The sequence below is a fragment of the Gavialis gangeticus genome, unplaced genomic scaffold (genome assembly GCF_001723915.1).
Source record: "Gavialis gangeticus isolate Ggan-Ray unplaced genomic scaffold, GavGan_comp1, whole genome shotgun sequence".
NCBI lineage: Eukaryota > Metazoa > Chordata > Crocodylia > Gavialidae > Gavialis > Gavialis gangeticus.
This window is the reverse complement of record NW_017729032.1, coordinates 4,043,283-4,059,743: the sequence shown is the minus strand read 5'-3', so window position 1 is coordinate 4,059,743 and position 16,461 is coordinate 4,043,283. Positions and strand designations below refer to the sequence as shown.

General features: G+C 48.5%; 1 protein-coding gene across 3 annotated transcripts in view; it reads right to left on the bottom strand.

Annotated features, from left to right (window-relative positions):
- Nucleotides 1-8,731: 8,731 nt before the first annotated feature.
- The window catches only part of CAPN5 (calpain 5), a 95,743-nt gene continuing 88,013 nt past the window's right edge, over nucleotides 8,732-16,461 (bottom strand). For all 3 annotated transcript variants that reach the window (XM_019524502.1, XM_019524501.1, XM_019524503.1), the window contains exons 10-13: nucleotides 15,687-15,883; nucleotides 14,172-14,293; nucleotides 10,376-10,512; nucleotides 8,732-9,625 (exon numbers count right to left, since the gene is read on the bottom strand). In XM_019524502.1, coding sequence (XP_019380047.1) covers nucleotides 9,443-9,625; nucleotides 10,376-10,512; nucleotides 14,172-14,293; nucleotides 15,687-15,883 — 639 coding nt within the window. In that variant the 3' untranslated portion in view covers nucleotides 8,732-9,442. The remainder of the gene's footprint in view (nucleotides 9,626-10,375; nucleotides 10,513-14,171; nucleotides 14,294-15,686; nucleotides 15,884-16,461) is intronic.

Sequence of the window (16,461 nt, the reverse complement as noted above, 5' to 3'; positions counted from 1 at the left end):
GTCCACATCATTGATGAAGATGTTAAACAGTATAGGCCCTAGGACACAGCCTTGCGGGACCCCACTGGTCACAGCGCACTAAGACGATCAGCTCCCGTCGACCACCACCCCCGGGTCCTACCGCGGAGCTAGGTCCCCAGCCAGCGGATCGTGGTGACATCAAGGCAGCAGTTAGCCAGTTTAGCCAAGAGGTGATCATGGGATACCAGATTGAAGGCTTTTTTAAAGTCAAGATATATGACATCAAACTCTTCCCCCTTGTCCAGGTGATAGGTCACCTGGTCATAAAAGGAGATGAGACCTACCCGCAACAAACCCGTGTTGGCTATCCCTCAGGATGTTGCCTTCAGCTAGTCTGTTAAGGATGGCCTCCTTGATAATCTTTTCCAAGACCTTCCCCAGGATAGAGGTCAGGCTGATGGGCCTATAGTTAGCTGGATCTACTTTCCTCCCCTTCTTGAAGATCGGCACCACATTGGCCTTCTTCCAGTCTTCGGGCACTTCACCTGAGCGCCAGGAGCTCTCGTAGATCCGTGCAGGGGCTGGGCTATGATGCTCGCCAGCTCCCTGAGTACCCTGGGGTGTAACCCGTCAGGGCCGGCTGACTTGAAGGTGTCCAGCCTGTCAAGGTGTTCCTTCATGAGGTCAGCTTCGATGGAGGGCAAGGCATCTCCCTCACCCAGGCCTCCCTGACCCATAGTGGGCAGGGCCGTCCGATGGGACTGGTGAAAAACTGACGCAAAGTACACATTTAGCAAGCTCGCTTTTTCCTGGGCGTCAGTTGTCAGTTGTCCCATCTGGTTTAGCAGGAGTCCAATGTTGCCCTTGCTTTTCCTCCGACTTCCCACATATCTAAAAAAGGACTTTTTATTTTCCTTGATACATGTAGCTGGCTGGAGTTCAGTAGCAGCCTTGGCTTTCTTGGTTTGCTCTCTGCAGGTCTGGACTGAAGCAGAGTATTCCTCGTTGGTGGCGGTTCCAGTCCTCCATCCTTTGTAGGTCTTCCTTTTAAGACGCAGGAGGTCCACCAGTTCCCTGGAGAGCCAGGGGGGTGCTGTGCCCTTTTGCTGCCTTTCCTCTGAGACGGGATGGACTTTGCTTGTGCATGGATGGACTTTGCTTGCGCATCCAAGATTGCTCCCTTGAGGAGATGGAGATGGAGATGGAGATGGAGAAGTGGCTGGAGTGAGCTGGGGAAGACAGAGGGGGCAAGTTTGAAGGCGAACAAGGCCTGTGGGATACAGGGCAAGGGGAGGTGCAGAACCACGGGCACGGCTGTTTGAGTGCTCATGGCACTCGGGTCTGGAGGACTGAAAAAAGGCCAATGTGGTCCCTATTTTCAACAAGGGGAGGAAGGAGGATCCGAGTAATTATAGGGCAGTCAGTCTCACCTCCATCCTTGGAAAGGTCTTTGAAAAGATTTTGAAGGATCATATATGTGGGAGTGCAGAGGGAAAACTAATGCAGCAGGGCAACCAGCATGGATTCACAGCAGGTAAATCATGGCTGACCAGGCTGGTTTTGTTTTATGACGGTCACAAAACGCTTAGACGCAGGAGTAGAGGTGGGTGGATGTTGTTTTCTTGGACTTTAGCAAGGCCTTTGATATGGTATCTCTTCCCATTCTCATAAATAAATTAAGAGGCTGTGACATAGATGTTCACACGATCCGGTGGGTGACAAATTGGCTACAGGGTCGCACCCAGAGAGTGGTAGTAGACGGGTCGGTATGGACCTGGAAGGATGTGGGTAGTGGGGTCCCGCCGGGTTCAGTCCTTGGACCTGTACTCTTCAAAGTCTTCATCAGTCACATGGATGTGGGTGTGAAGTGTACTCTGTCCAAGTTTGCAGATGATATTAAATTGTGGGGGTGAAGTGCACACTCTGAAGGGTTGGGAACGATTGCAGGCAGACCTGGACAGGTTAGAAAAGTGGGCAGTACACAATAAGATTGTGCACAAGGACAAGTGCAGAGTGCTGCACCTAGGGTGCAAAAATATCCAGCACATTGACTGGCTGGGAAGTGCCCCTCTCAGCAGCACAGAAGCAGAAAGGGACCTCAGAGTCATAGGGGACTCAGTTGTCAGTGTGACGAAATCATCAGCAAAGCTAACTGCACTTGGTTCAGAGATGAAAACTTTTATTACACCCTCCTTTTATTTCGCCTAAACCCCTACCCATGTTCATCTACTGAAGCACAGACTATCAAATGAAACGCAGACATCCCAGGAAGTCTGCATGTATTACATGTTATGAAACTATCATGCAACAGAAGAAGACTTCCTGTCACTTCATGGTCTAGCACAGGGGTCGGCAGCTTATTCCAGCAGCAGGACAGGAACGACCCAGCTCAGGTGGGAAGTGGGCAGGCATGGAGACCTAGCTGCTACAGCCGCCTCCCCCTGCCCCTGCTCAGCTGCAGCTGTGCCCAGCAAATGCCCCCCTTCACCAGAGGCCATGCTGCTTAATTGCAGCTAGAGCTCCCCCTCTGCCAGAGCCCCATGCAGCCGATGGCAACAAGGCACACGGATAGCTCCTGCCAGTGCATGCCACCAAAGCTAGACCCATGTGGTAGATCAAAGGCTCCATGGGCCCAATCTGCCCAGTAGGCCATATGTAGTTGAACCCTGGCCTGGTGGGTAGATGTTAACCTGTGACTGAAGAGTCAGGGTGCAGTCCTAGCTCTGCCACTGACCAGCAATGTGACCTTGGGCAAGTCCCTTTGCCCTTCTGCTGCCCTGCCCACACTGTGCGTGCGCGTGCACGCACACACACACAGCATTATTATTACTGCATATTTCCTCCAATGGCAGCTCTTTGGGAAAGGACCTCTTTCTCCCTTTGCCAGCCCAGACCTACCACAATAGGGTTTGATTCCAGTTGGCACTGCTAGCTGCTGCTCTAAGTCTAGCAAGAGGGTCACTTGCAAATCAATGGAAGTGATTCTTCCACCTTAATCAGCACCGGTGAGGCCTCACCTGGAGCACTGTGCCCGGTTTGGGGCCCCATGCATCAAGAAGGTTGCGAAAAGTTTGGAAAGAGTCCAGCATAGTGTGAGTAGGAGCCTGGGCGGCAAGACTTAAAAGGAAACGCTAAAAGAACTGGGGTCATTTAGTTTGGAGAAGAGAAGACAAAGTGAGAGGGGATTGGATAATAGTCTCCAGATACATGAAGGGCAATTACAGAGAGCATGGAGATGGGCTCTCCTCTATGGCCATACAAGACAAGGCTAGGAGCAGTGGACTCAAGATGCAGCAGTGGAAGTTTAGGATAGAGGTTAGGAGGAACTTTCTAACTATGACACTGGTGAAGCATTGGAAATGGTTACATAGAGCAGTGGTCTCCAAACTTTTTTGATCACGCACCCCTATCAGTAAAAAATGTTTGAGCATGCACCCCCAATATATGTATATTTATATAAATAGAAGTTCTAATATGTTCTTCCCGCACCCCAATGGATCGTCTTGCGCACCCCTTGGGGTGTGCACACCCCACTTCGGAGACCACTGACCTAGAGCAACTCAGCTCTCCATCCTTGGAAGTTTGCAGGAGCAGGTTGGACAAACACCTGGCTGAGATGGTTTATTCAGGGATGATCCTGCCTTGAACAGGAGACTGGAGTAGATGATCTTGTGAGGTCCCTTCCAGCCTTCCTTCCCTATGATCCTATTTTTATAAATATAAAGAATTGTCTTGCAGTGGCACTTGCAAGTCATTGCTTCTCTTCTCAGTTTAAATATCCCGTCGGACCATTTCTTTCTCGTCTTCTGCAGTGTAGGAGGATGTTCTGCAGCAAAATTCAAAGTAGGAGACCACACAGCTCTCTCTCTTTTCTGCTTGTTTTAGTACCTTGAAATTACTCTGTCATGCCCCAGACATCCTCTTGGCTGGGCTCCTGAACCTTATGTTCTCTATAGTTTATTTGCTGCCTTCACATCCACTCTTCAGAATGGCGTCATTTATTTTTCCAGTGTTGTGAGAACAAATCTTATGGAAATCAGCGTGAGGTTTGGCAGGAACGCAGTGCTCTGATGGATTTAGCCTGCTGTATCCTCCAATTTGGGCACTTTCAGTGGATCAGAGAACTCGAATGCATCGTTCTTATTTTGCAAGGTTAGATCCTTTTCCACAGTTTCTGGGAATTCAGCTGTCATCAATATTTCTGGCATTTGATGCAACAGTACTTGGCACATTTCAGCTGTCCATTGTTCTTGTTTGCCAGGAACACACAAACGTTTCTTGGCATTTGCTTATGCATCAACTCCCTATGTAAAGTGTTTGGTATCTCCCTTGCTTTAAAACTTCATTGCTGGGCCTCAGGTGCCTGTACATGAGCCAGGAGGCTTCTCTGATATGCTGCAATTACAGCGCGTGGGAGCAGACTCAATTAATTGATTAATCGTGGTAATTACCATGCTCCTGCCAGCCTCTGCGTCTCGTGTATCAGCATCCCCGCACTTCGCAATGGCGGCAGGGGTGCTTTAACTAAAACTCATTCGACAAACTTTAGATAAAGCACCCTTGCCACCATTTTGAAGCACAGGGACACTGATACATGAGACGTCCTGGGTGCTTTAATTAGTGGCTCTTGGAGCCACTCTAATTAAAGCATCCCCACCCCCCACCCCAGAGCACATGTGAAAATGTCTTAAGAAGCTGAATGCATGGAGACTCATTTTCAACCTCCCAGTCCTGCTTCCAACAGAGATTGCTTAAGTGGGGTGCTACAGAGGGAACTCACTTTTGCTAGCGACATTTTTGGCTCATATCATGTTTTTGTAGGTAAGCTGCAGAGATCTAAAAGGACTGGGTTGAGTCCTGGATAGGAAGTGCATCCATGATTTTTTATTTAAGCAAGGCCAAATACAGCTCCTACCATCACCTGATGGGGACTTCTATTTGACAGTGAATTTGGTCAGAAAAGTTGAACAAAAAAGTTTTAAAAATATTAAATAAAAGTCCATATGAGGCATGCCCTGCTTCTTTTAGGCCTCAACGGATGAAACCAGTGTGTAGCTACTCTCTTTGGCATCATGAAGGAGCATAAAAGCTGCCCACAAGCCACGTGATGAAGCATCTCCTGGGCCTTGCCACCTATCATGATAGGACGTGTGGAGTCATCAGCTCTCCAAATGTCCGTGTAAGTGTGAATTAGGGACCATGAAGTATTTCAGTTAGTCTTACAAAATCTCTTTGGTTGCTGGCCAGACTGTTTTGGTTCAGACAATCCAGATAGGGCCCACTAGTCAGACACGAGCATTTCTTCCACCCTGGCCAAGTCCTGGAAAATCCACACTGCATCTGACCCTGAAACCTGAGTCAGAGAAAGCAGCAAGAAGGATGCACCCACTTTTTCATTAACTGTTTTCTAGGGGCTCAAGCAGGGTGAACTGGAACTGCACTTACACACACCATCTACATACGTACTTAGTGACTCTAGCAATGTCAGGCCATCTCCACTCGGGGGCTAACTAACAACTTAGATTTTAAAATATTGGCTATGACTCTTGCCCTGTGTGAGCTCCCATATCCTCAAACACTTCCCCATCCTGAACTTGAACTTTTCTATGCTTGGCTTCATAGGTACTTAAAGCGGGCAAGGTAAAACACGTGTCTGATGTTACATGTCTGCTTGCAAAACTGTTCTGGACATTGCAGAATGCATCTCATCAGGACGCGAGCTTCCCCAATCCTCGCCAATATGATGTGGTGCAGGCCAACTCCATTTTCTCCACTTTGAAGGAAGAACTTTAAGCAAGTTAATTAAATAACAAATCTACAGCTGGTTGAGAAACCATCCCCCCCCATCCAAGTTGGCAAAGAAACCAATTCAAAATGGAGCTCACTGTATTAAAATATGCAGAACGATGAGAAAAAAACACAACCCACATGGCAGGCCTGGGTTCGTGGAAGACCACGTTACCTTGAAGTGACAGAGTCCAAAGAAAATATACACAATTTATTTATAGAAGGTTTACATCTGTACAAGTTTGGCGTTATGCTTGGACTGCTTGTTGATCTCGTACAATGCGACACGTCAATGCTTTTCATGTAGGAAGACACTGCTCCATCCCACTTTGACACGTGCACGGCATGAAGCTTGATGAACCAATTGCCATCATGATTCTTCACATACAGTGAAATTATTGGCAGAAGAAACCAGGCAACAAATCAAAGGTATCTCTTAGGCGATCGCTTTAGAGTGCTCATCTTCAAAAGCAAGAGCTAACTCAGTTTTACAGAAGTAGAAAGTTAGCAAAGTTAACAATGGCATTTCAGTAACTCCTCTCCCAAGTCATTTTTAAAGAGAAAAGACGGTAGCCTAAGAAATCATGTAATAAAGGGTGTTCTGTTATCTCCTTGAAAGGGAAAAAACATTTTCGTCCAGAATTTAGGAGGCTTTAAAAAAAAGAACAGAAAAACTGAACAAAAAGGCAAAAAGGATTACAAATATTAAGACATTTTGGTCCTGTTGTAATATATATATATAGTGATACTTATATATATATATATATAATGGAAAAGGCTGTAAACAACCATCTCTCCTGTCGCTATGGCTTGTTTCTCTGTAAGGGAGAGGCAAAATAGTTTGTGCGCTCTGTGACTTTCCCTGGTTAAAGGGGCCAGGTCCTGATATCCTTAGGTGCAGAGCAACCCTCTCAAAGCAGCTTCAGTGGGGCTGCTCTGGATTGACGGGCTATTCAGCAAGAGTAAAGGATGTGCAATCTGGCCCAGAGGCTGCACATTTCCTGGCCAAAGCTGCTCTAGCAACAGGGCCAGTATCACTTTCTATTCAGCGTATAGTAACCTCAGCCTGAAAGGCACCTCTATTAAGTCCAGGCCTTGACTTGTAGGTGACCAGCTCCTACCTTGCCTTTCATATGGGTATTTTTCATCCCCGCTCCTCTTTGTGGAAGGCTGTTGCATAAGCTCAGACCGAGGCTTAGAAACCCCCTAATGTCCATCCTGAACTGCCCATTCATGACCAGTTTACACCCACTTGTTCTCATGCCAACACTATCCTATAGCTTGAACAGCTGTGCTCCATCCCTGGGGTTTACCTCCCCGATGCATTTCTGGAGAGCCATCGTGTCCCCTCTCTGCCTGCACGTCTGTAGGCTACACAAGCAGAGCTGTTTTAACATCCTCTCCACTCCCCTGATCGTAGACAGCAGTAGGTGTGGCCTGGAGAGGAATTGGACTGCTATTGCCAAAGTGATCTCTAGACACAAGCCCTGAGCATGAAACGTGGACCCGAATCTGAATGCCTCTGAATGTCGGGGTCAGCTGGACCCAAGGCTTTGCTGCAGCCAAGCAGCACCCAAATCTCAACTTCTTCACTGACTGGAGGACTTCAGATCTGGGAAGTAAAGCCTCACTGTCAAAAGTACTGAATGCCTACAGTTCCCAGTGGTGTCGATGGGAGTTGAGGAAGCTCAGCACCGTACGGGAATGGTTAGCACATGGTGGGGGGATGCTGGGGGCCAGAACCTGCCTCCAAGTCCTGCAGTACCACAAGTAAGCCTAAGCAAATCAGCAAACAGGCCAACGTGCCAGCAATACCCACACCAGATTAATGCCATTGCTCTGGAAAGCTGTACAGAGGGCTCCTGTAACTGGCACCCCGCAAATAAAGACCTCTGCTGAGCTACTCTGGCTGCTTCTTGAAGCACAAGTAGTTGAATTGAGAATGAAGGAAACATACTCCATGTGGTAGGAAAACCACCCATTTAGTAGGACTTTGTGTGTCTTGAAAAACTGTCTTGCCAAATCAACACAGAAAGGTAGTGCTTCAGGCACAAAATTGCCTGCTCTGATGAAAGGGCTCATTCCACTTTACTTGCCCACTGAAATTTGACTCAGGTTGCTCCGGGGGTGAAAAAACATTTCTAAAGCTGTCCTAAACCAATTTATAAAAAAAATGTTATCAATGTCTGTCCATGAAGCAGTACAAGACTCATCTCCATATGTTGCCTGTGGCCAACGGCAAAAGGCTTGGTTCTCGTTAACTTAGGTTTAAAAGGAAAATTCTTCCATCTTACAATTATTAAAGGCACATTGAGAAAACTGTAATGCATTGAAACCTGCCTTTGCCAGACACTCAGGGAAGAGACTAGGATCCACTGCTTTGCTTTCCAAAAATGATCCCCTAAAAAGAGCCCAGTTCTGCTACCAATGGGAACAAGTGAGACAACTTTAATATAGTTTGTATGGTAAACTAGGTGGCAGATCAAGGCACAGAGACAGCAGAATTGTCAGTATCTGTGAAATACTTCAAGGTGAGCCAGCTCCAAAAAGGAGGGGTCTCTCAAATAAGTAATCAGTGTACTGGTCATTAAAAGTGATAACCAGCCTCTACAATGAATTATGTACCTGTCTTTTCAAGGTGTGCTAGGACCAGTTTTCCTCTTCCTTCCTTCACGGCAAGATAGAAGCTACAATGCCAGTATAAAAACACATAAGAGAAGAATTAGGTCTAGTTTGTAAAAAATTATGAAGGATAGAGGTGCTGGGTATTCAAATTATACACTGAAAACCTGTACCAGGTGGTTGAGATGGCCCCTACTGAGCAACACTCTCCAAACACCGGCTCTGCTAGCTTCAGGCTTTCATGACCGATGCCTCGGTATCCCCTCTTTGTCTGAACATGGAGTCTCTTGCTGGACCTTGGTATGCCACTGTTGGCTACCTGCTCTCCGCTGTGTGTGGTCCAAACCGCTATGGATGTTAGCTTTTTCCATATCTCACAGTTAGCAGTGAAAGACTCGGGTTGATACTTAGCAAGGCAGATCATGTGGAGACAGCAGATCCTAGATGGACCATCCATGATCTTTGTCTTGTCAAGCGGTACCAGTTTGGCTGGGTTTGAGAAAGACTGCGGAAATACCTTGATACTTTCTTCATCCAGTTGCCTTACGGCCGACATACAAACCCATGCTAAGAACACATACAAACTTCCAGGTCAACCTAACTACTTTGTTATCTACTTCTTGAATGTGTTTCTACAGATACAGGATGCAAATGAGACTCTGGTGGAAATGACTGTCTATATGGTTGTCTAAAACCCAAGCAGGTTGATTTAAGACGCATAGTGCTTGGGAGGACCATGAGGTCCGCCTGCGTGTGCGTGTGTGGGACACCCCCATGTAAACAAACAGCATTGTGGCATCTCGCTCTGGCTGTCACAGAATGTACTACACGCTCAGCCCTGGCACACCAGCACACACTTCTTTAGTATGGGCTGCAAAGGATGCCTCATCTGAAGAAAAAAATGGTTTTGGTTCCCCAAAAAGGCACCTTTTCTTTTTTTTTTAAACATTGAAAACACAAGACTGGCGCTTTTAACTGGGATGCATGCATAGTTCATACAACTTGCAGACAGTATATATGCTGTATATAATGTATACACATATATGGCCCTAGAAGAAGAGTCTGTGATGAGTTAGACATTGGTGAGGATGCTACTGCTGACAAGCTTCACAGCGATGGTTCCTGGAAGGTCATTGGACTGCTTGTTGCCCTTGTCTTGGAGATGTAAGGTGTGTGTGGACTGGACATCATTGGGATCAGCTGTTAGAGCCACCTGACCCAAGAACTCATCGTTCAGGAGGTTGTGGTTCCAGATCTAGGGAAGTAAAACACAAATGGGGGGTGTGACTTGTGGGCTACACAAGGTCTTTTCAAGTTGGTCTGTGAACATCTAGCTAGGACACATAGGGTTGTCTTTCCAGCTCTATTCTACTATCTCCATTACAGCAGCACCAGGGGCCCCAAATATGTCTGGGGCTCCATGGTGCTGTACATGCACCTGGCACGAGATGGACCTTGCTTGTAAGAGCTCACAATCAAAATACACCAAACAATACAGGCTGGGAGGAAGAAAGTCCTGTTGTTTTCACTTTACAGATAGGGGACCAGGACAAAGCCAGTAACATTGCCCCGTAAGCACCATGCTTACTTGCACACCACATATACCTTTCCTCCCAGACTCAGCCCTTCAAAATCAGAGCATGTGTCTTAAAAGGGAAAGCTGATCTGTCTGAGAAAAGGTTTGAGAATGTGGCCAGGAAGACCTCCGTGATGCATGACATGTCCTGAAGCCCAGCTTTCAGGTCAAAAGCCTGGCAAAATAACACTTTGTAGTCAACTTCTGTGGCTCTCAACTGTTAAATAACTAAACCTCGCAAGACCCCGGTGAGGTCAATGTATCTACTGCTCAGATAAAGGAACTGAGGCACAGGAGGATTTAAGGAACTGGCCTAAGTTGTTCAGCAGGCTAGCAGAAGAATCAGAAATAGTTGCGACTACTCATGGCCCAGAGACTGTCATAGTTTCTAGGGTCGGAGAGGACCTGAGCAGACTGTCGACTGATTACCTGAACAATGACGGGCTGTCCTGGTTTCTTCTGATAGAAGAGCCCTTTAACGTCAAACTCTGGAGAGAGGGTGTTTTTCTTCACCGGAGATCGAACTTTTTCACCTTCGCACTTAATGATCACGTAGGGGTCAGCGGCTGGCAAAGGGGACAGAATTAATGTCTGGCAGAAACTAACGTTCTCCATTGGTCCTGGGGTCCTTTGTGCAGCAGTTATACCCTACAACCCACAAATGAAGGCAGGCAACCAGCCCTGATCAAGCGGGACAGTGATGCATGATCACCTTGGCAATGCTCTTTAACATCTACAGATGTACACTGCTCAATCTCATTCCTCTGACGTGTGCTGCCAGCCTTGTGTAGGAGCCAGTGGCTGAGCAACTACTTGGCAAAGCTTCCCAAGCAGCGAAATGACATCACTGCAACACTTAGGCCAAGGTGTCCCAGTAGAATTAGAGATTTTGGATGATCCAACCTGAAATACTTCACAGATCCCTGATTCCCAGTGAGCAAATTCTCTGCACGTTCTGATAGTTAGGTCAACTATAACTTGACTCCAGCTGGACACCCAAAATCACTTTAGAAAACCTTGACAGTCACTCAGAGAAGTGCAGACCAAACTGAGGGACACACTGCAGAGACATGAAGGACCCACCTGGCTGCCAGTGTTACACACTTCAGTGAGAAAGAAAAGCTCATTTGGACCGGAGGGCTTGTTGCCCCGTCGTTCTGCTCAGCATAGTACCACCAAGGGTTAAGCCTCTGCTCCAGCACCTAACCAGCTACTCTCCTAGCTGGATAGCAAGACAAGCTTTGGTCCAGCTATTTCACTTCAAGGGACTGTCCCAGCACATGATCTACTCCGCTCAACACATGGGGCTTCTAGGTTGTGAACAGCTCCTGGTCCATTCTCACCTCCGGCTTTCTGCCCGGCTGACTCCTGGCCCTTGACTCCTCACCCTGCTGGAGTTAAACCAACATCCCTGATGCTTCCAGTCCCAGAAGCAGAGAATCACAGGAAAAAAATGATTTCCATCATCTGCATCTCGATCCTGCCAACACTTGGGCAAATGTTATACTTTCAGTGTGTATTAGACCCACTCGTGCCAATGAGCTTAGACGCATGCTTGAGGTCTAACATGTACTGAAGGATTTGCAGGATTATGGTCTAGACCCTAAATCATACTCATAGCCAGATGTTTGTCTACAGCAGTGGTACTCAACCTTTTGGCCCCATGGGCTAGATGAGTGGGACAGACTCTGTGTGGGCCAGACAGGCCCTGGAGCCCAGCATCACCCCCTCCCTGCCCTGTGCACTGGGATTGGGCCCTGGGGACTTGGCACTGCCCCCTCCCACCCCCTGCACATTGGTATTAAGTCCTGGGGGCCTGGCACTGCTCCTTTCCACCTTCCACACCCAGATTGGGCCTTTGGGGCTCAGCACTGCATGCTGGGGTTCAGCAGACAGGGCTTGGAGCTACCCATGGATCTGGAGATTTGGCAGCAAGGAAGTGGTGGCACCACTCTCCTGGCACCAAATTTCCAGCCCCACAGGCCAGATGACATGGTGTTGTGGGATGGATCTAGTCCATGGGTTGAAGGTTGAGCACCCCGGTCCTACGGCAAGAGACAGGAAGGAAGAGGAAGCCACAGAGGAAGTGAAAAAGAACCAACCAGGGCTACAGGATGGGAAGTGTCAACTCAAGCCCCCTCAAACAGCTGTCGAATGATTGCAGTGACTGAAACCCATACCGTCCTACCTGGCAGCACTTATTTAGCATTGCACATGTCGCAGGAACATAGGACAACCTCCCTAGGAAGCCTGCTCCACTGCCCTACTGCTCTTGTGGGCCACACGGGAGACACATGGCTTAAGGAAGGGTTTGAATGTGGAGGGTAAGATCTATAGGAAAAGCACTCTGTGCATTAGGTGGTGGTGTGGAGAAAGGGCTGTGGACGAGAGTGGAAGGAGAATGGTCCCTTATGAATCAACGCTTCCCCAGGAGGATAGAGGACCAGGCTGCCGGGTTTTCAGGGAACCGATCTTTGTTGCAGGGTTTCAGCAGCCAGTTCACGTGCGCGCTCCTGGCTTGGACAGATACAAAGGAAACCCAACCATGTGGCAGCACTTCATCCAGGAACATGCTGGGAAAGCTCGGGAGCATACCAGCCCATATCTAAGGGCCAAGCATCACTTGTTCTTGGAGCTTTCTCCCAGAGAAAACGTTCAGCTGGCTTCCCCATTACCTCCTCAATATCTTTCCCCCAGCTCCCTGCTTCACAGATCAGAAACAGCTGCACAGCTGTGCTTTCCAAATCCACCCACTCTTTCGAGAGGAACCATGCAAGGCTCAAATTCCACCGGCTGCAGCCAAATTCCACCCCATAAATCACTCCCTCGGAAACCTCCTACAAGAGTTGGGTTGGGGCACAGGAGAGAAACAATCACTTGGGAAACCACAGCGTGCAGGCCAGGAAGGACCCTTTACACCGATCTCAGCGGCGCTACGCTGGTTGAGAAGGGGTACAGACTTCATGGGTGCAGACTTCATGGATTAAAGCGGTGAAACTTGAGTAGATGCATGTAGGCAAGAAAAGCCACCTCTCCAGAGGCAAGCAGCATCGTGGTGAAATAAATAAATATTGCGGCCACAAGACTAATCTCAACAGAGCCTTGGATGTGAGAGCTTTGATGTTTAGGAGCTGCCTTGACTAATCTCCTTCCCCAACATGTATACAGCCCAGCAAAAGAACATGTGAAATTGTGCGAATCCATGAAAACCAGGGAAATGTATGAAGGGCAGGAGAAAGCTGTCACCCTGCATCGTTCTCACTTCACGTTGATTTGGAAATGCCTTTCACCACATTATCATCTGTCCTACACAGGTTCTCACACCAGGCTCAAAAGTGTAGTATCCAGATGCCTAATCAAGAATGGGAGGGGAACGAGTGGTGCAGGAAGGGGGCAAATAACTTGACCAAGGATAATCTGTCAGTCAGTGGCAATGTTGGGACTAGAAGCCAAGTCTTTATACACCTAGAGGTGGGCCATAGCCATTCGGTAACTGATCCTAGCTTGCATTAAATGGAGTTGCTCCTGATTTACCGCAGCATAATCAAGACTCCCGCCCTTGGTTTTGATGACCATGGAGTTTGCCCAGCAACTCTGTTGTGCTGTGCGTGGGTCATGCCTGTAGGTAACAAATCTCCCTGCACTGTTTGAAGCCATCAGCTGACAAGACCTCAAGATAACTGCTAGACACAAGGGCCGTCCTCTGCTTGCACCATGTTGCCAAGAGGGTCCATGCTTGTGTGCCCCAACGAAGGGCAAACATCTGCCCACAAACTGAGTATGAGGAGAGGCTGAGGGAACTGGGCTTATTTCATCTAGAGAAGAGAAGACTGAGAGGGGATTTAATAGCAGCCTTCAACTACCTGAAACGGGAGTTCGAAAGAGGATGGAGCTGGACTTTTTCTAGTGGTGGCAGATGACAGGACAAGGAGCAATGGGCTCAAGTTGCAGCAAGGGAAGTTGACGTTAGATATTAGGAAAAACTCTCTCAGTAGGAGGTTAGTAAAACACTGGACCAGGTTACCCAGAGAAGTTGTGGACTCTCCATCCTTGGAGGTTTTGAGACCCAGCTAGACAAAGCCTCAGCTGGGATGATCTAGCTGGGGCTGGCTCTGCTTTGAGCAGGGGGTTGGACTAGATGTGACCTCCTGAAGTCCCGTCCAACCCTCGTTTTCTAGGACTATGATTCTATGCCTGGACAGAACATGAAATAAAAGGCCAGTACCTCCTTGGGAATCCTGATTCTTGAGCCCAGCCGCTGCTAGGACATGGATTTGGGACACCACTCGTGGATAGCCACACATTCTGCTCCAGCAGGTGTGAGGAGGCTCATCCAAGGTCAGCTCTCTGCAAAGGAGATCAATGGCAAGTGAACCTTCACTGTTACCAAGCCCAGAGCTCGCGGGCCTTGAGCTTCTCTTTCATGCTGGCACACCATCGCTCTGTGGTCCGAGGCAGATCCCAAGATTTTTCAGGACATCTTTGGGGTGGGAAGCAAGGCATCTTGGTTCCTGACACTGGGTCACCAGTGAAAGGAAGACGATGCCAACCCCGCTATGGGCTTGGTGACCGAAAAGTTAATCCTGTTGAGTGGTGGGGAAAACCAGGCAGGGCACTGGGGCTCCACACCACATGCAGTGTGTCGCCAGGGTAGTGGGGAGGAAGCTCCATTTTAGCAGCAAGCTCTACCCTATTTCCCCGGTTACTGCTTTAATCTGGTCCCCATCACCAGAGCACACAAGTGCCTAATCTCTTTTAGTATGTGTCTTATGAAGAACCCAGAACGAGGAGATAGGAAAATTCATGAGCTCTTTCTAAAGATGGGGACCTGGAGCACTGCTGGTCAAAGTGAGCTGCCCCAAGAGATGCAGAGAGTCTGTGGCAGAGCAGGGATTCAACCTGGGCATCCTGAGTCCCAGGCTGTAATCAATGGATCACCCTTTCCTTCCCCACTAACTTCACCTCGGTTTAGATACCAGGTCTTTAACCCATTAGATCACCCAGATACCCGTCATCAACAACCAGCAGCTCCTCAAGTGGTTTGTGAGGAGGCTTTGCTCTGGGGGTTGCTGGTTACCCCTCCCTGCCTATCGGCTACATGTGTCAGGGAGTTTTTAAGCTTTCCTCAAAGGCCAAAGCCTTGGTTGGGATAAGCTAGTTGGGGCTGGTCCTGCTTTGAGCAGGGGGTTGGACTAGATGTGATCTCCTGAAGTCCCTTCCAACCCTCATTTTCCCTAATTGAGTGCTGGCTGCAGCCAAGGCTGGGGATTGTGACTGGCTGTGCTAATGCTCCTGCTGGGATGTAAATCCAGTGGTTCCTGGCGAGAGTGTCTTGTCCCTCTATTCAGGGTCAGAACAACACCACATTTGGTGTCAGGAAGGAATTTCCCCCCCATGATCAGACTGGTACAGACTATGGGGGTTTGGGCATAGCCCTTTACCTGGGATCCCTTGAACGTATATTAACAAGCTTTTATAGAAGCAAGACTTTGGCTGCTGGGGATCCTCTGCATTGCCTGTGGCAGGTTAGAGTGTTATGTCTGTTGGCTCATGTAGTATTTAGATTATGGATTGTACAGGATCGTTTGGCTAGGGCTGATCCTGCCTAGATTAGACGACTTGCGGAGGGCCCTACTCCTCTATGATTTCTATGAAGTTAAAGGCGCCAGGCACCTACACCATTTCAGCCCAGAGGCTGGCACCACCAGCTGCTGTGGAGAAGGGGGGGAAGGCTCCTCACCGGCAGTCTGAAGGCACATCTGTGAAGATCCTGAGCAGGAACTCCCCTTCGTGGCCAGGGTCGAAGGTGGTTGGGATGATGACGTAGCGGCCCTCCTTCAGGTCCGTCCGCAGGAACACGCTCCGGGAGTTGATGAAGATTGAGCTGGCCACTTTCTGCTGCAGCATGTGCATCCGGTAGTTGCGGTTCAGCTCCACCTGGGCAGAGATCACAGCAGGGTGCGCAGACCCCGGGTGTATGAGAGCGCTTGTCATGATGCATTTGGTGACTGTGTCTGCAGGGGGACGAAAGCCCTGATGCGTGGCTCTAAAAGCAAGAGTCTTTAGGGCTTGAGCTACAAGCTGGCTCCATGAGCTTAATGGCAGCAGCAGGCTCATGAACCTCTGTATACAGTGCAGTCACTAAAGGGAGACCAAGCATCACACAAGGGTTAGTACAGGGTATAGACACACACTCACACAAGTGGAGGGGGCTGGAGTGTGTGTTTTCTATTGGCAGGGGCAATCTCTCTGCTTTGGGGGTGTTTGTGTGTATGTGTGTTACTCTGCTTTTCTGCTAGCTCTCCTAACCCATCCTACTTCAACGGCGCTAACAAATGGAGCTCCTAATCTCTTAGAAGGCAAGGTAGATCTGTACCTTTATAGATGAACTAAATAAGAGATATATACAGAGCACAGGCTTGCATGAAGCCAAGCTCACTTCATCAGATGTTAAGAAAGGATGTGCAGAAAACAGGGTACAGCTACTCCTCGCTTAACGTCGTAGTTACGTTCCT